Source organism: Bos indicus x Bos taurus, chromosome 6, assembly GCF_003369695.1.
Source record: "Bos indicus x Bos taurus breed Angus x Brahman F1 hybrid chromosome 6, Bos_hybrid_MaternalHap_v2.0, whole genome shotgun sequence".
Taxonomy (NCBI): domain Eukaryota; kingdom Metazoa; phylum Chordata; class Mammalia; order Artiodactyla; family Bovidae; genus Bos; species Bos indicus x Bos taurus.
In genome coordinates, this window is record NC_040081.1 from 115,058,060 (window position 1) to 115,079,724 (window position 21,665).

The 21,665-nt window shown below is 49.7% G+C and overlaps 1 protein-coding gene across 2 annotated transcripts in view; it reads right to left on the bottom strand.

Annotated features, from left to right (window-relative positions):
• HTT (huntingtin) overlaps positions 1-21,665 on the bottom strand; it is a 123,730-nt gene that overhangs the window by 43,354 nt on the left and 58,711 nt on the right. For both annotated transcript variants that reach the window (XM_027545175.1, XM_027545174.1), the window contains 13 exons: positions 19,883-20,003; positions 18,300-18,376; positions 17,156-17,307; positions 16,131-16,333; positions 15,222-15,348; positions 13,291-13,418; positions 11,599-11,709; positions 6,114-6,191; positions 5,560-5,783; positions 3,876-3,954; positions 3,636-3,797; positions 1,797-1,852; positions 586-734 (listed from right to left, as the gene is read on the bottom strand). In XM_027545175.1, coding sequence (XP_027400976.1) covers positions 586-734; positions 1,797-1,852; positions 3,636-3,797; positions 3,876-3,954; positions 5,560-5,783; positions 6,114-6,191; positions 11,599-11,709; positions 13,291-13,418; positions 15,222-15,348; positions 16,131-16,333; positions 17,156-17,307; positions 18,300-18,376; positions 19,883-20,003 — 1,667 coding nt within the window. The remainder of the gene's footprint in view (positions 1-585; positions 735-1,796; positions 1,853-3,635; positions 3,798-3,875; positions 3,955-5,559; positions 5,784-6,113; positions 6,192-11,598; positions 11,710-13,290; positions 13,419-15,221; positions 15,349-16,130; positions 16,334-17,155; positions 17,308-18,299; positions 18,377-19,882; positions 20,004-21,665) is intronic.

Consider the following 21,665-nt stretch of genomic DNA (forward strand, 5'->3'; position numbering starts at 1 on the left):
TAGCGTGGAGGCGGAAAGGAGCTGAGCCCTGCGTACCCCCGCCCCCGGCCTGGGAGGTCCGCCGCCGCGGGACAGCACAGGGGGACCTCGGTGCGGCAGCCAGCAGAGGTCACAGGAGGCGCCCCCACCACGGCGCAGAGGCCTCCAGGCTTCTGCCGACAGCGCCACATAAGGCGAGCAGGGCGAGCTGGGAGGAAGTCAGAGGGGTGACACTCCTCCCCACAGCACAGCCTCACTGCGCCAGGCGGCAGCAGGTGCCTGGGCTGCGGGTCGCTCTCTGTGGACCTCACTTTAGCTCCTATGAAACAGGCAGTCAAAACAAGGTCCTGAATCAAGGCCACACTGTACCTTCCAGGACATTGGGCAATAAACCCAGTGGCCTTACAGAAGCTGGATTTTAAAGTTTTCTGTTTCATGTGGATAGACAAGAGTATTTATGGCCGACTCCACGTGCGCTGTTTGTACCCAGGTGGACCACACTCCCTTCTTCAGACACCTCTGGCCAGAGTACACACGCGCACAGCCAGCGGGAGGCAGTGTAAGCACACAGACCAAAGAGCCAGGGAGAGGCCCGCCCCCCATTACCGTGCGTCACTGCCTTCCTCCCGCTGGCCATGATGCCGTCACAGAGCTGGATGATTTTAGGGATCCCGATGATCTGTTTTGAGTGGTAACGCTCGTAAGACAGTAATACCAGGAAGAAAAAGATGTTTGGGATAATCGCCTCTGACTCCCTAGAAACAGAAACATCCAAAGACATCCTTTTAAAATGAAAAAACATCATCGTATTAACAGCCCCAAAACACTCCTGATTCAAAGTGGAGAGCATGCATATGAGAAACAGGAGAGCGTGGGGTGGGGGGCAGCGCTCGGAGCCTCGGCACCCGGTTCGGTCCCGTCACCCTCATCTCGAGTCCCTGTCTGGGGCGGGGCCCCCACGCCCGCTAGGCAGCTGGCAGGGCTCAGTGAGGGCCCTGAGGGAGGCACCCTCATCACCGCAGCCCAGGGCGCCTCCATCTGTCCCTCACCCTGCCACTGAAGAAGCTGGCACCCAAAGGAGAAAAGGTAACTTGCCTCCAATCACATGGTCAGGGTGACACACCCAAGAACAAGAGCCCGGGCCTCTAGACCCGGGGGCAGGGGGAGAGGCGGGCGGACGGGCCGCTCAGGACACTCCTCTGCACCACACTTCCCTCACGACTAAGTGGCTCAGAAACTAAAGGAGTTTCATTTTCAATTATATTTACAGGATGAAGTATTAAAACCTTACAGGCTAGCAAGGTAAAGTTACTAAAGATAACCACATCTAATGCTGTTTTCTGTAAGATTAGAAAAAAATTACTGTTATCTCAAATAAGATTTCATTTAGCAAAACCATTATAATTAAATGCTTTAAAATCTGAAATGAAAACTGACAACACGTGTAAATGTCAGGTGAAGAACGACCTCCCAACAAGGCTTGAGATACTTAAGTCATTAATTTTCAAGAGAAACAAAAATCCACAGAACGTTGATCAGACTTTCATTAAACACAGTGCCTGGCAAAAACGCCCAGCGATCTTTAAAGTAAACATTCATCTTAAAAATCTAGAATTACACGTATGGACTTCCCCAGTAGGAAGTGATTAAGACGCCACACTTTTACTGCAGGGGACACAGGTTCAATTCCTGGTCAGGGAACTAAGATCTGCATGCCACTTGGTGTGGCCAAAAAAATAAAATGGATGAAAATAAAATAAAATTACATGTAATTATGTAACAAGGACAAGAAGTCTAAAGTAACAAAATGCAATTACCTGAACTGGCCGACCTCAATGTATTCAAACTGCTTCAGCACAAATCCAATAAACACCTACAGGCAGGAAATACAATTTTCACATCAGTAATTAAAATGTGCAAACAAGGTTACTCTCCTTGGCGCTCATCTGTATAGACCTCTGACAAGTTTCCTGACGGTAGACAACCTTGCTTCTATACAAGAACTCAAATGTATGCTACGGTCAGATTAGATAGTTTCAAGACACTTGCAGAAACCCTTTTAAACTCGTTTACTCAACACTGAGGTGAAACCTCCTGGGAGAAACAAACGAGAAGCTCCAGGGGCCACCAGGGGGCCCCCAAAGGGCGCAGCACAGGTCCCGCTGGTCCGGCTGCGGCACGCCTGGCAGCCTGGGGGTCCTGAGCTGGCTTAGGGACAAGACGTCCAGCTGAGCCCACCTTCTCCCCACAGCACCAGCGCTCAGAGGGGCCGGGCACCCAGGGCTGTTGGGGGCGCAATGGCTGTGAGTGGAGGCCACGCCCGGGACTGCTCACGACCATGTCGAGCTTTAGGCGCGTGTTCGTTCTCCACCCTGACACTCGGAGCTCATCTCCGGCTCCCTCCTGCCCCCGGTGTGACACAGACACACGCAGGGGCTCCGTAAGCCATGCCCTGAACTGAGGCAAACCGTGGGCCTCTTCCGTTTTTCTACCCTGTTCATAAAGGCCATCACCGCAACTAATCCTAAGACCTGGGGAGAGAGGGGACCTCTAACCACCACTGAGAGGACTGGTCTCCATGAGGAGTTGCGAAGGTGCCTGCTGGGCTCCGACAAGTGGAGCCAGCCCGTGCCGGGCCCTGCTTCCTCCCGGGAAGCCCCACGGCAGGTCCCACGCCTGCCTCCCCTTGGCCACAGCCACCCCACCGCGGATGAGGGTGTCCCCTCCCCAGACGACAGAACCACCATCCCCTGGGAACGTTTCCCCAGAGAAGGAAAACAGCTCTGTGGAGAATGTCCTCCTGAAAACCAGCGCGGAGAGCAGGGTGGTGAAGATGCTGGCCAACACAAAGCCCCCAGGCCCCTCCCCTTGGGTGGACCCCCAGCAGCACTGCAGGGAAAGCGGGGTCACCTCTCCGTCGAGCTTCCCCAGGGCAGCGACGCTGCCACAGCACCCACAACACGGTGACGTTGAGGGGCAAACGGAGAGCTGCAGCGTTTCCACCTCAGAACACTTCCTATCTCGCCCAGGAAAGCGGCCCACGGTCACAGCCCAACAGGGATGGTCACATCCTGACGCCCCAAACACAACTGTCCCTGGGGTGACCTTGGCTGGCCTGACTCCTGCTTTCAGAGAATTCACGTCATGAAGGGATCTGCCTTTCCACAGTCGCACACGCCAGAGCAGGGTGCGGGGGTGAGGGCCCACGGAGTGGAAGCGAGTGAGGACCCTCGGGACGGCTCAGACAGCTGGGGCGCAGGGGCCAGCCGCTGCCCGACAGACCACACGCCTTTGCAACAGGTGACAGCTTGAAACTGGCAACCGTTCCTCATAAGCTGTTTAAAACCACACTCTGGATTCTGCACAGATGTCCCCCCAAACCGTAAATTCAAATTACTCTTGGGGTGGGGGCAGGTGGGTAGATGGGAGGAACCACTGCAGGAGCATGAAGGCTGGAGAGCCCAGCTGAGGGCGCCAAGCTTGCCGAGGCTCCGCAGGCCAGGCCTCTGCGCCCGACCGTGGGTGAGACAGAGAAGAGGCAGCAGCCAGTGCGGGAAGGAAAGGCACACTTCCTGACGGCAGATTCCAGCGTCTTTCCCAGGTAACCTTCACTACATCGTGAACAGGTACGGCAGAGCAGAGGCGCAGTGTCACACCTGGTCTGAGTCCAGGAGGCAGTAGTTGACCCGCAGCTGCACCAGCTGCGCCAGCAGGTCCAGCACCTGCTTCTGCAGCTGCACGGAGGTGGTGGTCGTGTACTGCTTCAAAGCCTTTATAACAAGAGGCTCGAACAAGCGAATGTGATTGTGAATAGCATTCTGCGAAGGAGAAAGAGCACGCGAGTGAGTCTTCAGCGGCAGCCGCTTCCAGCCGCAACCTGAGGGGCTCCCAGTTACCTTGTCTGCTCGGTTCTTTGTGACGCTGGTGAGGTTTGTCTTCAGCTGGGTTGACACTTTCTGGAGGACGTCAAACCACCTGCCAGGTAGGAAAGAGGGCAAGCAAAGAACACCCTTACATACTCTCCTGTGTCCCCAGCTAGACCTAGGTCAAGCTAACTCCAACTCACAGAATCAGAACATTTCAGGGTCAAAAGGACTTCAACAGCCACTCGGTGTAGCGGCATCAAGCTCTTCTTTTAATGAAGATTAGTCAGGCAAGGAAATGGCAACCCGCTCCAGTATTTTTGTCTGGAAAATCTCACGGACAGAGGGGCCTGGTGGGCTATAGTCCATGGAGTCGCAGAGTTGGACACGACCGAGTGACTGAGCATGCCATCAGACAGGACTGAGTTTGTGGTGGACGGACCACCATGGCTCGTCACCCTGCAGCAGGTGACCTGGGCCAGAGCGCTACTGCTGCTAGACACTCACGCAGCCCCGGGGGCAGGGGCTGGAGGCGCCAGGCTCGGAAAAGGCTCGGAGACTCAGAAGGCATAGCTTGATTTCTTTAAACTTTTACAGCAAATACCCTTTTCAAGAAACGTAATATTAAATGACAATGATCAGACATTTGCTTGTTTTACTTATTTCCCATATTAGACAAAAATTTAAAGAGCCCTAGTCGGAGAAGGCAATGGCAACCCACTCTGGTACTCTTGCCTGGAAAATCCCGGAGGAGCCTGGTGGGCTGCAGTCCATGGGGTCGTGAAGAGTAGGACACGACTGAGTGACTTCACTTTCACTTTTCACTTTCACGCACTGGAGAAGGAAATGGCAACCCACTCCAGTGTTCTTGCCTGGAGAATCCCAGGGACGGGGGAGAGCCTGGTGGGCTGCCATCTATGGGGTCACACAAAGTCGAACACGACTGAACCGACTTAGCACCAATAGCAGTCCTGAGACTTAGAAAAAGTCTGTATATCACCAATTAAAGCCCAAAACATGGACATTTTCCTAAAATACTCTAAATCTACGTAACAAAAACCCAGGAGTTCTACTGCTACTACATAGTAACTCAAATATGCATTAACAATTAACAGTAATTTAAGAAACAACTACTGCAATTCCAGACATCCTAAAAAAAGAAAGAAAGCAAAAAAGAAAGTGAAGTCGCTCAGTCACGTCCAACTCTTTGTGACCCCATGGACTGTAGCCCACCAGCTCTCCCTCTATGGAATTTTCTAGGCAAGAGTACTGGAGTGGGTTGCATTGCCTTCTCCGGGGGATCTTCCCAACCCAGGGATCGAACCACACTGCAGGCAGATGATTTCCCACCTGAGCCACTGGGGAAGTGCAACACAGCCATAAATTAAGTGGAAAGAGATCTTTATCCATGAAGTTGGGACACACCGCCCACCAGTCCTCTGCACACCAGCGCAGCTGCACCGCCCGAGCGACCCCTGGGCGCCAGCAGCACAGGACCTGACCCTGCAGCCACGCGCCTTCAGTGTCAGACACACGCACCCCCTTCCCGGTCTGCTGATTCGTCAGCTCTCCTGTCCCGCAGCCCAGCCCCACCCGCCGAGATGGGAACACCCCAGGCCCTTGTCTCTCACTGGGCTACACGCTTCTCTGAAGGGGGGGCCCTGCCTTCAGCACCGCAGAGAGCTCTGGAGAACACAGGGGGCGCTCAGAAGGTTACCCTGCGGTGTCCTGGTCCTGCTCTGCCTGCGCCGCGTTCCGCAGGCTGGCGTCCGCTAAGGCCTGGGTGAAGAGGGTGTACGGTGCCATGAAGCAGTAGTGGTACAAGCCGGGCCGCGCGCTGGAGGAGCCGAGGCGCTGCGCACGGCCCTGCGACTTGCTGGCGTGCGAAGACAGGCCGTCCAACTGGGAGGCCAGGTTTGTTCCAAACAGAGTCTTCAGCAACTGGAGCAGAAGAATTGAAGTCACTGACAGTCGAATTAACGTGAAATTCCCCACATACGCAATGAGTCCACCTGAAACGAACTGGATGCACGAGCAAGACTTCCGGCCGTACGGACGTGGGAGGGGCGCTCGGACAGCAGGAGGGGGATGGGAGCCTGTCCCCAAGGGCGAACCCCTCCTCCAGGGGCGCAGGGGACAAGCAGCCTCCTGGCCCGAGAACGAGCGAGCAGAGGCGGGCTGGTGCAGCTGCCGCATGCAACACCTCCTGAGCGCCAGGCTGCGCGCCAGCGACGTGCAGGGAGAAGGACTTCCCGGGAGCTCCTTGCTTACCTGCTGAACACACACGGTCGCCATCATTGGCTCTCGACTGAAGCAAGACTTCAGGTATCCCAGAATCTCTTCAACACACTGGAAAGGAGAAGTGTGAGGCATTAAAGGAAGCGAGTCACAGACCACTCGCTGCCGCAGTCCCACACGGACAGCACACAGGAGTGCTTCCATTTAAACTGGGAACATCCATCAACACCAGAGGACACTCAGAGCAGGCTCTCACTTATCACAGCCAGAGACAGTATGAAGCACTGAAACCCAGGCTCTCGGCCTTCCTTTCACGCGCTTCTACATTCATGCCTTCGTTGGCTCACTCGTCCAGACACAGGACATCTAGGATCTGCCGCGCCCTCTGCGTCCAGCTCCGTTCTCAGAGCAGGAGGTCAGAGTCCACAGGGGAGCTGCATCTCAGGGGTACCTGCAGACGGTCAGCTGAATGCAACACATATTACGTCAGGTGTGATTTGCCACAAAAAGTCCTGGATGTGTCTTGACAGCCTGCAAAGATGACCACCACGACTGCCTTCAAACGCCTGCCCTCACAGGTGCTTCCCAGCCTCGTACGCGAGCTCTCGGCAGACAAGGCGCCCTGGGGACGAGAGCCGGTCCACGACTGCCAGCGGCAGCCCCTCCTCACAGCCACGTGGCCTCCAGCCACTGCTCGCGGCACATCAACTACAGGGAGAAGGCCACTCGCTTCATTCGTTTGATGCAACTTCCTGCACTAAACAGTGACAGACTTCTGTTCACTTCATATACTCAGGCCCATGTATGCTGAATATTCCGATTAACTCCCCTGGACCAGATGTCCAAGGCTGTATGTATACTCTGCAGGGTTGAGTTTGTTCCACGCCACCGCTCATAGCAGGTAACTAAGAAGTGTTAACTGGAAGAATTCAACCAGAGTCTTTCATATCACAAGCTATCTAATAATCCTGTCTCTTAACAAATACACCTGGAATGCTTTCTGTGCATTCCCAGGTCTCCTGCACCGCAAGCCGACACCACCACCTGAGCCACCAGGGAAATCCAGAAACTAAGTTCAGTTCAGCTCAGTCTCTCAGTCATGTTGGACTCTTTGCAACTCCACAGACTGCAACAAGCCAGGCTTCCCTGTCCTTCTCCCAGAGCTTGCTCAAACTCATGTCCGAGTTGGTGATGCCATCCAAACATCTCATCCTCTGCGTCCTCTTCTCCTCCTGCCTCCAATCTTTCCCATCATCAGGGTCTTTTCCAATGAGTCAGTTCTTTGCATTAGGTGGCCAAAGTATTAGAGTTTCAGCTTTAGCATCAGTCCTCCCAATGAATATTCAGGACTGATTTCCTTTAGGATGGACTGGTTGGATCTCCTTGCTGTCCAAGGGACTCTCAAGAGTCTTCTCCAACACCACAGTTCAAAAACATCAATTCTTTGGCGCTCAGCTTTCTTTATAGCTCAACTCTCACATCCATACATGACTACCGGAAAAACCATAGCTTTGACTAGACGGACCTTTGTTGACAAAGTAATGTCTCTGCTTTTTAATATGCTGTCTAGGTTGGTCACAGCTTTTCTTCCAAGGAGTGTCTTTTAATTTCATGGCTGCAGTCACTATCTGCAGTGATTCTGGAGCCCAAGAAAATAAAGTCAGCCACTGTTTCCCCATCTATTTCCCATGAAGTGATGGGACCAATGCCATGATCTTAGTTTTCTGAATGTTGAGCTTTAAGCCAACTTTTTCACTCTCTTTCACTCTCATCAAGAGGCTCTTTAGTTCTTCTTCACTTTCTGCCATAAGGGTGGTGTCATCTGCATATCTGAGGTTATTGATATTTCTCCCGGCAATCTTGATTCCAGCTTGTGCTTCATCCAGCCCAGCGTTTCTCATGATGTACTCTGCATGGAAGTTAAATAAGCAGGGTGACAATATACAGCCTTGAGGTACTCCTTTCCCAATTTGGAACCACTTTTCCCTCTCTGGTTCTAACTGTTGCTTCTTGACATGCATACAGGTCTCTCAGGAGGCAGGTAAGGTGGTCTGGTATTCCCATCTGTTGAAGAATTTTCCACAGAAGAATTTTCTTGTGATCTACACAGTCAAAGGCTTTGGTGTAACCAATAAAGCAGAAATAGATGCTTTTCTGGAACTCTCTTGCTTTTTTGATGATCCAACGGATGTTGGCAATTTGATCTCTGGTTCCTCTGTCTTTTCTAAATCCAGTTTGAACATCAGGAAGTTCACGGGTTGAAGACTGGCTTGGAGAATTTTGAGCATTACTTTGCTAGCGTGTGAAATGAGTGCAATTGTGAGGTAGTCTGAACATTCTTTGGCATTGCCCTTCTTTGGGATTGGAATGAAAACTGACCTTTATCAGTCCAGTGGCTACTGCTGAGTTTTCCATATTTGCTGGCATGAGTGCAGCACTTTCACAGCATCATCTTTTAGGATCTGAAATAGCTCCACTAGAATTCCATCACCTCTACTAGCTTTGTTCATAGTGATGCTTCCTAAGGCCCACTTGACTTTGCATTCCAGGATGTCTGGTTTAGGTGAGTGATCACACTATCGTGGTTATCTGGGTCATAAAGATCTTTTTTTGTATAGTTCCTCTGTATATTCTTGCCACCTCTTCTTAATATCTTCTGCTTCTGTTAGGTCCATACCACTTCTGTCCTTTATTGTGTCCTTCTTTGCATGAAATATTCCCTTGGTATCTCTAATTTTCTTGAAGAGATCGTTTGTCTTTCCCATTCTGTTGTTTTCCTCTATTTCTTTGAACTGATCACTGAGGAAGGCTTTCTTATCTCTCCTTGCTATTCTTTGGAACTCTGCATTCAGATGCTTATATCTTTCCTTTTCTCCTTTGCCTTTCGCTTCTCTTTTTCTCAGCTATTTGTAAGGCCTCCTCAGACAACCATTTTGCCTTTTTGCATTTCTTTTTCTTGGGGATGGTCTTGGTCACTGCCTCCTGTAAAATGTCACGAACTTCGGTCTATAGTTCTTCAGGCACTCTGTCTATCAGATCTAATCCCTTGAATGAATCTATTTGTCATATTCACTGTATAATCGTAAGAGATTTGATTTAGGTCATATCGGAATAGGCTAATGGTTTTCCCTACTTTCTTCAATTTAAGTCTGAATTTGGCAATAAGGAGTTTATGATCTGAGCCACATTCAGCTCCTGATCTTGTTTTTGCTAACTGTATAGGGCTTCTCCATCTTTGGCTGCAAAGAATATAATCAATCTGATTTCGGCACTGACTATCTGGTGATGTCCATTTGTAGAGTCTTCTCTCGTGTTTTTGTAAGAGGGTGTTCGCTATGACCAGTGCATTCTCTTGGCAAAACTGTTAGCCTTTGCCTTACTTCGTTTTGTACTCCGGGGCCAAACTTGCCTGTTACTCCAGATATCCCTTGACTTCCTACTTTCGCATTCCAGGCCCCTATGATGAAAAGGACACCTTTTTTGGGTGTTAATTCTTGGAGGTCTTGTAGGTTTTCATTGAATCGTTCAGCTTCTTCAGCATTACTGGTTTGGGCATAGATTTGCATTACTGTGATATTGAATGGCTTGCCTTGGAAACGAACAGAGATCATTCTGTCACTTTGGAGACTGCACCCAAGTACTGCATCTCAGACTCGTTAGTTGACTGTGAGAGCTACTGCACTTCTTCTAAGGGATTCCTGCCCACAGTAGTAGATATAATGGTCATTTGAATTAAATTCACCATTCAAGTCCATTTTAGTTCACTGATTCCTAAAATGTTGACGTTCACTCTTGCCATCTCCTGTTGGACTACTTGAAATTTACCTTGATTCATGGACCTAACATTCCAGGTTCCTATGCAATACTGCTCTTTACCACATTGGACTTTACTTCCATCACCAGTCACATCCACTACCAGGTGCTGTTTTCGCTTTGGCTCCATCTCTTCATTCTTTCTGGAGTTATTTTTCCACTGATCTCCAGCAGCATATTGAACTCCCTACTGACCTAGGGAGTTCATCCTTCAGTGTCCTATCTTTTTACCTCTTCATACTGCTCGTGGGTTCTCAAGGCAAGAATGCTGAAGTAGTTTGCCATTCGCTTCTCCAGCGGATCACGTTTTGTCAGAACTCTCCACCGTGACCTGTCGCCTTGGGTGGCCCCACGCAGCATGGCTAAGAAACTGAGAACAGGTTGAGAAGAGGCTGGTGCTGTTGGCTCTGCGAGTCCAGGGTAACAAGGAACCAAGTCCCAGGCAAGAACATAAAATCACAGGATAACAGGGACACCCCATTCCCAGCCAGTAAGGGGTAGGAGGGACTACATTTATCCCACAGCCAAACCACCAAAAAAGCCAGACAATACATGAAACCACAGCTCCAAGACCGTGATCACCAGGCACCAGAGGACAGGAGTCCCTGAGAGATGGGAAACAAGCTGGTCAGCCGAACGGCTGCCCTGTTCACTATGCCCTGCTCACTATGCCCCTCGGAGAGCTCCCAGGAGGGGCATGAGGACGAGGGACGGAGCAGAGACCAGGAGCCCCGAGTCGAGAAGGAGCTGGGAGTCCGGGAAACGGACTCAGTGAGGGTTCCAAAGAAGGGTGGCCTCCCAGAGATGACCTGAGGAGGCCCCGCAACGCTGGGCGGGGAGGAGGCGGGCAGAGGGAGCAGCGCTCAGAGCTCACACAGGCCCGGACAGTGACCCCTCTCCCTGTGGGTTCGCAGCCCCGGGCTGAGCCAGAGAGCCCTTGCCTCGGGCGGAAGACTTAGCCCTGGACTGAGCACTCCTTCACCCCCTTCTGAGTTGACATGTGGGAAAAGTACAAGAGACAAGAAACAGAAGACAATGTGTACAATGACTGAGACCAGGTAAGCTTCACGCACGTTGAGAGAAAGACGGGGAGAATGAGCACAGCGAACTGCACGGTAGCCCATGTTCAGCGTGGGCTTTCGGAAACTCACTGTGGAGTTCATTAGACACCACGATGCCCCAGCCGGACAGGTGGGTCCACACACACCAGAGCAAGTGGGCAAGGTGCTGACTGTCACATCTGGATGTGGACACAACAGGGGCAGTCACTGCACGGCCCCTTAACTATCCCGTCTGCTTGACCAGGTCCCCACGACAGGAGGGTGGCGGGCAGAGGTTAGTCACTAGGCTCAGCACCAAAGTCCACAAGCCTCAAGCACAGCTCTGCTCCTTCCTAAAGCGCCACCGAACAAGCCCTCACTGTGACTGCTTGGACTTTTCAACATGCAGCAGGTCAGAGAAGGCAAAAGATTCAACAGTTTTAAACCCAGTAATTTTCTAATTCAACTGTGAAAGGAGAATACAAACTGAACTCCCCTCAACGTGAGGCTAAGATGAAAATCAGACTCAGGTGCCCAGACTGAAGAACCTGCTCCCTGCTTCCCAAATGTGCCAGCATGGTGGGCTCCCACTCCAAGGCACCTGGCGCAGAGGTGCATTTCAGGCGTGGCAGCCACGGCTCAATAAGAAGACAGGAAACACAAACCTTCCCGATGTCCTGCAGCGTCGCCAGCTCCAGAATCTGAGACAAAACGTCCAAGGCAGAGCGCAGGAAGCCCCCAAACTTCTCGCCGCTGCTCTGAAGATCCAAGGTGACCTGGGGGTGAGGAGGGAGACGAGAACAGGCATCGCTGGGGCGGCAGCCTCCCGGCACCTGAGACAGAACCACGGTCTGCGCTGGCAGCGGTGCTCCACCAGGCAGCCCAAGGCTCATCTTGGTGGGGGTGGGGGTGGGGTGGGGGTGGCTTCTATTTGTTTGCTTGTAGCACTGGGGAAACGCCTTGGAAAGGAAATTACTCTTCCAGATAGCTACATAAAAACTGATTTTCAAAGGCATCTTCCAACTTACATTTGACACTATTGAAAGAAATAATTCCTAACCTTCTATCATAATGAGAAAAAATGCTTAATGCCCATCGTAACCAGTACCTGATAAGCAGCAAAAAAAAAAAAAAAAATTGAATGTAAGTCCTTTTCCACACCAGGGTGTCCCTGGTGGCTCAGGTAGTAAAGAATCCGCCTGCAATGAGGGAGACCCGGGTTCGATCCCTGGGTCAGGAAGATCCCCTAGAGGAGGTTGTGGCAACCCACTCTAGCATTCTTGCCTGGAGAACCCCATGGACAAAGGAGCCTGGAAGGCTGCAGTCCATTGGGTCACAATCAGACATGACTGAGCGACTGAGCACAAGCACAGCTCTTCCACACACATTAGGACCCCTGGAAGAACCATTATCAGATCCGGACACAGCCTTTTAGTCTGGGTACGGCAAAATATTAAATTAGTCTAAGAGGTATTAAGTTAAGATCCTAAATGGCCAAGCTTAAGTCAATTTTGCAGCAATTTCCCCCATTTAACAGATGGAGAGGAGGATCGGGCCCAAAGATATAACATGTAAGAACAAAGGTGAGAGGGAGAGACTAAAAATAAAAACCGGCAAAACCCTCGCAAAGACACTACACTAAGTAGAAAGCAATTTGCTCAGTGAAGTAAAATCTAACCACTGCTGGAAAAGGAAAAAATCTCTTTCTCAGAATGAGAAATATACCCATGCAGAAGAGTCAAGAGAGGAGATGGCTGTCCTTCCAGAAACCCGCCCGCAGGCCTGGCCCGTGGATCTGGGAGCTCGGCCGGGAAGCCGTCCGCTGGACGGACACCAGCCCTCCTGAGAGCCGGGGGCTCAATGTGCCGGCCTGTCTGGATGCGCGTGTTCAGGCGGGACCCCTGCTTTCCTCTCCTAGCATGGCCGCACACTTGCTCTAGTGAGTGGTGGGGGTGTGGTCCTCGTGGCCTCATGGGGGCAGAGGTTGCTCCAGACTCCGCCTGCATCCTCCCCATCACGGGCTGGCCGTGTGTCCTCCCTACCCCGCTGTGAGGAGTCCGCACTGCGAGCGCGACCACGTGCTGAGTCCTAGGAGTCCGTCCAGCCGATCTCTGAACGTGGGTGCTCTTGGGAAGCCCAGACCCAGCACCAATAGATCATAAAGACATCACTTTCCCAGTAAAAATCCTAACCTTTTGTATGATGGAAGCTATCATAAACAAAGCCGAAAAAGCTAATCGTAACTCATATCCCTAAGGCCCTCTCACTTATACATGTCTGTAAGCTACAATTGTAGGAAATATGTCGACAGTCCCCTGAAATGTGTGAGAGCAAGGGTATTTTTACAGAAGCAGTACCTTGTAGTTGGCGTGAGTGGCTTTCAGGACGTCGTGCAGTTTGAGGTAAGAAGGCAGGTGACAGAAGCTTCCCAGTGACGAGGACTTGTTTGTGGCGACAGGCCCCGAGGTTTCAGGTGGCCGAGAGGCTTCACACAGACAAGATACACTTTCACATCAAAAGGACACACTTGCCAAGTTTAAAAGAGATCCCTGTAACAATTATTTTTAAAGTATTCTAGAAGGAGATCAGCCCTGGAATTTCTTTGGACGGAATGATGCTAAAGCTGAAACTCCAGTACTTTGGCCACCTCATACGAAGAGTTGACTCATTGGAAAAGACTCTGACGCTGGGAGGGATTGGGGGCAGGAGGAGAAGGGGACGACGGAGGATGAGACGGCTGGATGGCATCACTGACTCGATGGACGCGAGTCTTGGTGAACTCCGGGAGTTGGTGATGGACAGGGAGGCCTGGTGTGCTGCGATTCATTGGCTCGCAAAGAGTCGGACACGACTGAGCGACTGAACTGAGGATAAAATGCCACCTTTTCCTGCCTTTTTGATTAATTAGAAGTAGTAAGAGACTGACTACTAAACATTAGTAGACTCTGAGCACCTCCCAAAGATAATACAGTAAAATAAAAAGAGAAAGAGAAGACAAGCGTGATGCTGGAGGTGTCTGCTTTGGCCTGGCTGCAATTCAGAGGAACAACCGGCTCAAGGGCCTTCAGTCAATCTGAAAACCCCCCAGAGCACAAGGCTCCCAGGGGCACCAGGGGGATGGCCCCCAGCTGACTGAGGTCACGAGCCCTGTAAGCAAGTCAACAGGGGTGCAGTGAGCATGCACGGATGACCGCGCGGGTCACACGCTATCACTGAGCTGGTACTAAACACAAAATGCTACAAGGCCTTACAGATGGGTGGTTGGGGTCCTTAGTTTATCAATCATCAGAAAGATGACCAGTCACATACTGATGACTAAATCTGCATAGTTCTGAAGCTTTTTAGATGCTAAATCCCCAGTGGAACTGCAATCCTTAGAAAACAGCATCTTTTCAAATGCTTTATACAGGAAACTAACTCCCTGTCGGTCCAGTGCTCAGGACCCGGTGTTTTCACTGCCAAGGACCCAGGTTCAATCCCTAGTCAGGGAACTAAGATCCCACAAGCCATGCAGTGTAGCTGAAAGAAGGAATAAACTTCCAACAATAATAAAATGCTCAACATGAACGCTTTATAAGCAAAAATGAATGGAAGAGTCACGTGCGGCCCCAGCACTGTGAGGTGGCATGTGACTACGTGTGGTGGAGTCCAGTCGCCTGCCCTCAATGCCCACCGTGAGGGGCACAGACGGCACCTGTCACAGGCAGAGCCCACGGGCACTCTGGCCCCTCTGGCCTGAGACCCCGCTGCTGCTGCTGCTGCTGCTGCTGCTGCTGCCCAGCTAGCATCTGTGAATTCTTCAGGTTTGGCTCACTCAGATGGTTTCATCCCCACTCTCCTCCCTATGCGGCCTTTCCTAATGGAGGGTTTCCACTTCCTACTTCATTATTCTCACCCACTACCTCTGTTCCCAGCCGTCTACATCGCCTCCCTTCCTGAAAATCAACGAGAAGAGCAGAAGGGAGGAGGCGCAGGGCGTAGGGAGCACAGGGCGGGCACCTGTAGACGGCTGGGACCCCGAATAATTAGAACACCACACTCAGACGTGCTCAAGGCCAAAGTGTGCTCTGTGTCCTCTTAGCAGTTAACACCGGAAACCACACCTGGGGAAACCGTTTCTGTGGTTTCGTTCTATGCATTTTATTCCCCAAACTCCACGTCATCCATCAGCCCGGACCTGACCAGAAGTGTTGGGTCCTAATCGCTGTGACACAGTCGGCCCCCGCCCCTGCCCCGCCCCACCCTGCCCGCCTCCCAGCCCGGGCCCTCGCCCCGACCGGCCTCACACCTGGACTGGCCTCGCTGCCTTTCTTGGGACTCACAGGCACAGACGCCTGCTCTCCTGGCTCCTTCTCTTTCCCTTTCCGTCGGATTGGGCTCAGAGAAGGCGGGTTTGTGAGAGAAGGCAGGGCTGCCTAAAACAGAACACAAGACACTGTGAAGGAAATGTAACCAACACAAAACCGAGAACTAGGCTATTGTGTGCTTCACCCATCTGTGGAAAAGAGTCAACCCATGGAATTCATTTCTTTTGTTTGAATCTGCATCTGTGGGGCTCAGAGTCTGTACGCACACTGTCTACTTTAATCCACACGACAATCATCCATGGTGGGAGGTGGCCCAGCACTTCCTAATGGGAGCACCGTGAACGCCAGAGGCCGGAGAGGCCTCAGCAGGCCACAGGGGCTGCAGGAGGCTTTGGGAGTCCAGGCCTGCCACCTCCAAGAGTGAGCACTGGGACACCCTCCGGGGGCCAGGGCATGAAGCAGGGTAGGGAGCAATGCTCCGAACTCCATTTCAAATGAGACAGGCTCAGCAATGATGAAGGGACTTATTCAAGGTCACAGCCAACAAGCAGCTGAGCTAGGCAGCAACAAACCCAGACTCTTCATGAAGTCCACACTGTGCACACCCATGAGAGAACGCAGAGCCCCAGCCCGCACTGCGGGAGGCAGAGGCACAGGCACCTTGGCTCGCTGCTTGCCCAATTCAAGATCTAAGAAGTCACCTTACACCTTGGAGCCTTGCCTGCAAAGCGGACACGGGGGCTTAAGGGCTGCCATCAGAATGGACTCCGAGGCAGCAGGGAGGGGCTAGAGAGAGCCCGGAAGCAGGCGGCTGCACTGGGGAGACCCGCGTGTCTGGGAGCCCCCGCACCACGCGAGCTGCGGGAAGAGCTGCCCAGGTGAGGCGTTACCTTCACTGCGGGTCCCGGAGCCACATCATCCAGGACGTGTGCGCAGATGTTGATGACCTTCAGCAGGTGGGAGAAGAGCTGCTCCACCATGGGCACCAGGGTCCGGTCACCCAGGGCCGGCCACGCCTCCTCCTGCTTGGTGGCTGCCGTGCTGGCCTCATCTTCAGAGGCCCACGAGCTCCTCAGAGACCTGGGGGCACTGGCTGCGATACGGGCACACATGTCACCCCCCAGCGCCAGGGCAGGGGGCAAGACCAAGTCACTCAAACCCGTCCACATGGGGTGTCTGCTGGACACCCCCTGGGGTCAGCTGATGCCTTGGGTTCCACAGGAACCTGACATTTCCCTGTGTGCCCACTTGCCATGAACCCACCCTCATATACCCCCAGGACAGTCCCCTTCCTGACCTAGACAACTCAAGTTCACCTGGCGATCGAGACCTGCGGATTCTGTCTCCGTTACTCTCTTTTAATTGGTTTCTTCAACACAAGCCACAACCATCACCCTGTTCAGACTCTCTCCATCTTGCCTTAACTACGAGTTTCCCTAACTTCTCCAATCTGTATTCGCATAAGCCAAGTGGTCTTTCTAAAATACTGACCCGATTGTTAGTCCCTTTCATGAAGCTCTCCAGTGACCTCCCAGAGCAAACGGACTAAGTTCTCACTACTGGAGACAGACTGCTCGCCGGCCACATTCTCCATCCTCATCGTCACTCACGTGGCATCCAAAACTGTCAGCTCCGACGCCACACGCAGCTTGCTCCACGTCCCGTGCAGCACCCTGCGCGCTGTGCCCTTTCCTGCCAGTCGACAAACCCTGTCCCTGTCCTAATCCCCCGTGGGGAGCATCGCGCCCCGCCGCGTTGACACGTGTCCTTATGAACTCCTACATTTGAGCACGCAGCCCTCTCACTGCCTCCTTACTGCCCGGGCACCCAAGACAATGCCTGCACACAGTGCCCGTGCAAATGAAATCAGAGGTGAGTTTACCCACAGCCAAGTGTTTCAACTCAGGGCCGATACCTGCCAGCAAGTTCCCGGCTAAGATCAGAGCATCCTGGTGGGCGGAGAGATCCAGCGGGAACCAGGCAGACGACAGCAGGGTCAGGATCATCGAGACCATCCCCACGGTGCAGCTCTTCCTGGACTCGTCTGAGGCACTCAGCGGGGGCACTCTGGAAGCGGGATCAAATTACAGAACAATGCTGAGCTAAGTCTTGCCTCCTCTTATGAACCAAACAGAAGATTATGGCTATTCATTTCATGGCTGCTCATAAAGCGATTTTACTAAATTGTAAACTAGCATCTTTCTTGTAACCACAGGTCCATAAAAATCACCTGAGAAATGAAATCAGGGAGAAGATCTGATTGAAAGTATAAAGAATCCACCTGCAATGCAGGAGACCCCGGTTCGATTCCTGGGTTAGGAAGATCCACTGGAGAAGGGCTAGGCTACCCACTCCAGTATTTTTGGGATTCCCTGGTGGCTCAGCTAGGAAAGAATCTGCCTGCAATGCGGGAGACCTGGGTTTGATCTCTGGGTTGGGAAGATCCCCTGGACAAGGGAAAGGCTACCCACTTCAGTATTCTGGCCTGGAGAATTCCATGGACTGTATAGTCCATGGGGTCACAAAGAGTCAGACACGACTGAGCGACTTTCACTTCACTTCACTTCACTTCATTAGGGCCATCTACGGGAGGAAAATCCTTTTCATTTTTAAATGAGAACTGCTAATGTAAGTACAGTAGTTCCTAAAAGACTCTTGTAACTGATCACGACTTTGCATGATAGATCACATCTGATTTCAAACAAAGAAAGTTTCTAAATTTTTAATAGTAGTGAATAATTTTGGAGAGAATCAAGCCAATTAGAAAAGTATTTTGCCAGTGTATGCAAATTCCCTTCAATGAGACTGCAAGTCACACCCTCAAATCCTCCAAATGCTGATGAGTGAGCATTTCACATCGAAAAGAATCACAAGTAACTCACTGCTTCCAAGTCTCCTGTCACTAGCATCCAACACAACTAACCGGGAGAAGCAAATATTCCAGTGGGTGTTTCCCCAAAAGGTAACACTGATGAGAGACTTCACAAGAGAAAAAAAAAGGATCCGTATAACCATGATTGTATCACATGACTGTAGTCATGTGCCAAGGAAATACATACCCGCAGTGCCAACCCAAACTCCAAATGCAAACTGGGAAGGCAGTTGAAAGTAGACACAGAGCTTCACAGCATCCAAACTAAACAAGAAAGGAATGGTAAGATCACACCAAAAGGGTTCATTACACTGACCGTCCTTTTACGCTTTATAAAACGTACGAACAATGAAAATAAAGTCGGGCTCTGTACCCAGGCACAGGACATCTGCCCTCCCACAGAACAAGTTCACACCGGAGAATTCAGACACAGCTGGACAACCGAGATACAGGTTTAAGGAGGGTCCTTACATCCAGGGAGGAGAGGCCGGCAGGGAGGCACCTCCTCTAGTTGGCTTTAATCTTCCTGTGCCCTCCTCCGCCCCCCAGCTGGAATTCCCTTCTCCCCTTCTCCGCTTCTTCCCCCTACCCCACACCGGCCATTCCTGAGCTCAAGCTAATTAATGTCCATCTTCCTGACCAGACTTAAAGAACCACAGGGCAAGGATTCTTCTTGTTTTTACATCCCAAGCCTAGAACAGTGTCTGACATATGGAGGTCACAATAAAGACAGATAAAATTTGTAACATTTTGAACAAATCAAGGGAAGCCCAAACTACAGACAGCCCAAACAGTATTTAAGTTTGAAAGGCACTTATATAGTATCAAGAGAGTCTAATCACAATTGTCTGAGTTTTTACAACAGGAAAGCATTCCTTCTGTCACAGAAAATAAAGGACAAGGTTTAAGCTGCTAACTCAGTGAACTGGCACCACTTTTCATGTTAACATTCTTTTTTCTGATTATGGAAATTACATGTGTTCATTTTAGAAAATGTGTGATATCTTAAAAAGAATAACCATTCATAAAGTTAATTTTAGTTCTAAAATTAATTTTAGTAATTAAAATTAATTACTAAGTTAATTACTAATTAACTACATTCTAAAATTAATTTTAGTAATTTTCTGCCAATTATCCTCCTGAGTGAGAGAGGTGTTTCCGTGAACGTTGCTTCTCACCACCACTACACACCAGCGCGCGGTTCCGTTCTGTGCGTTTTTCACTCGGTATTATCGCCTAGAGGCTCCCTCTACAGACTGTTACAAATGCTGCAAAGCACCGCACTAACAGGTGCACAAATAAACACTTCAGCATCCATACAGAATTTAGGCATCTTCAGAATTTATCCAGTAGAGAATTATTGGACATTAGCCTTCTTTGCACTTTCAGCATCATAAGTAATGATACAGATAATCACACGACACAAAAATCTTCGTCAGTATTTCCAAGTTTTTCTTCCTCTTCATATATATTATAAAGTCCTTGAGTCAATTATTTTAGAGATATTTTAAACTGCTGATATACTACCAATTTGGATTACGGTAGTTTTTCATTATTATTTCTTCCCAGATGGGCTGAATGTTTTTTTTTTTAAATAAACATGTATTACTTTAATAACCTGAAAATAGTTGTTTCCATTTTCGTTGGAATAAACCAGGGTTTTATTAACAGAAGCCCACATGTAAGAGCTCTAATACAAGTATCCTATCATGAAGAACAGACCACACAAAACTACTGAAATTAACTCATTGGCCCAACCAAGAGACTTACTGTGAGTGCCCTCGTGGTCGATGTGATCAGTTCATGAGAAACCGCTGCAATGACTCTAGAGAGGTTATTTTCCAGAGTGACATCTGTGATGCTTGGTAACAGGTTATAGCCTCTATAAATTCTAACGAGAAAGATACAGAGAGACTTAAAATCTCCCATTAAAGTTTATGACATTCTCAGAATTCAAATGGCGTTTAAATACTTAAGATTAAAGGCCACAAGAAGTTAAAGCAGTCTTGACTTTTTAAGTTACAGGAAAACTGGAAATAAATGTGGTCATTATTCTATAAAGAAGGATGAAACAACCCGTCCCTCCTCCAACACCCAACCACACCAGAGGATCAACACTCCCCTCAACACAGCCTCGGCTGCAGCCTGCGTGCCGATTCAAAGCCGCCCGTTTTCAAGCTTTACATTATGTCCAATGGGAATCTACTCCTGATTCCAAACAAAACAAAGTCCTTTCCTACTACAAGACTGTCACTTTTTCCGCATTCCATTCACGGCACACATGAATTTCAATCCCTCCTAATGGTTACATACAAATTCTAATTCCCCAACCACACAGAGGAAGCCCAGGCAGGGTGAGTGTCGACTCACTTCTGTTCCCCTCGGGTCTTGTCCACAGACACACTCAACGATACACACTAAGGAGAACACATTTTATCTCCTTACATAAATCCTGCAAGTATAGCGCAAAACCGGGATTTGTGCTTATCATGCAAGAACCAAGCTGAACAAAGCTGAATGTCGGGAGGACAGTCCGAGTTTGGACTGGATATTTTCACAGCTGTAGTTACTAACCAATTTTAATAAAATATTATACGTATCTCTGTTGGCATCTAATGACATTTAGAAGATGCAACCTTGTTGACAAGTTACTTATCATAAGCTTGTATAATTCCTGATAATGAAATATTCTTATATTGCTTCTGCTTATCTTAAAGGAACATTTATCCTGAATCTTTTCAAAGAAAGAAAATGCCAGTTTTGAGGTTAAAAAAAGGAAATTAGGAAAAAAATTATTTCCATGTTTTTAAACAACCTGTGCATTAGAAGAGATATTTATTAAGAAAAAATAGCTTCAAAATTTGACAAGCTGAGCTTCAAATTCAGAACAAACTGTCACATGGACATTTTGGCTTCAAAAGTCATTTAGCCCACGTATTTTTTTAAAATGCCATTCAGGAAAAAAGTATCACATAAAAGCTAATTTTTTAAATAACATTTAAAACACAGAGAATTCTTTAAAAGCATAATAGTCTTATTATCATTTCTGCAACCTTCCTGGCAAACTGAAATTTTAAAGAAAATCAGAACTTCATTAAAGCATTTCTGATGATTACTTTTAGTCTATCCCACTCATCTGAGAATCAGAGAGAGGGCTGTTTAGTCATTTGAAATTGTATTTAAAGACCTTCACAAAAAAATGTGAATAATAATTGCTAATCACTTAACTAGTGGATAACCCTAAATAACACTGACACTCTTTAAGAGCCTGCTAAAATTAACGCTATTACATAACCATACTCTTAGATAACACAGAGAAAGTGAAAACTTTAAGGACAAGATAGAGCATTAGAGTCCTACAGAAAAATACAGTTGTCAGTATGTGGCTCGTAACAAACGAATCTTAAGACTTGTGATGTCACTGCTGCGTGGCTGCAGCAGAACCTAAATAAAGAGGCTGGTGGTAAACCCTGAGAGACAGAAGCATCCTATCGAAGGCAGCCCACCTGCTCAGACACCCTCACTAAAGCATTTTCTCTAGAAAATGCAAGCT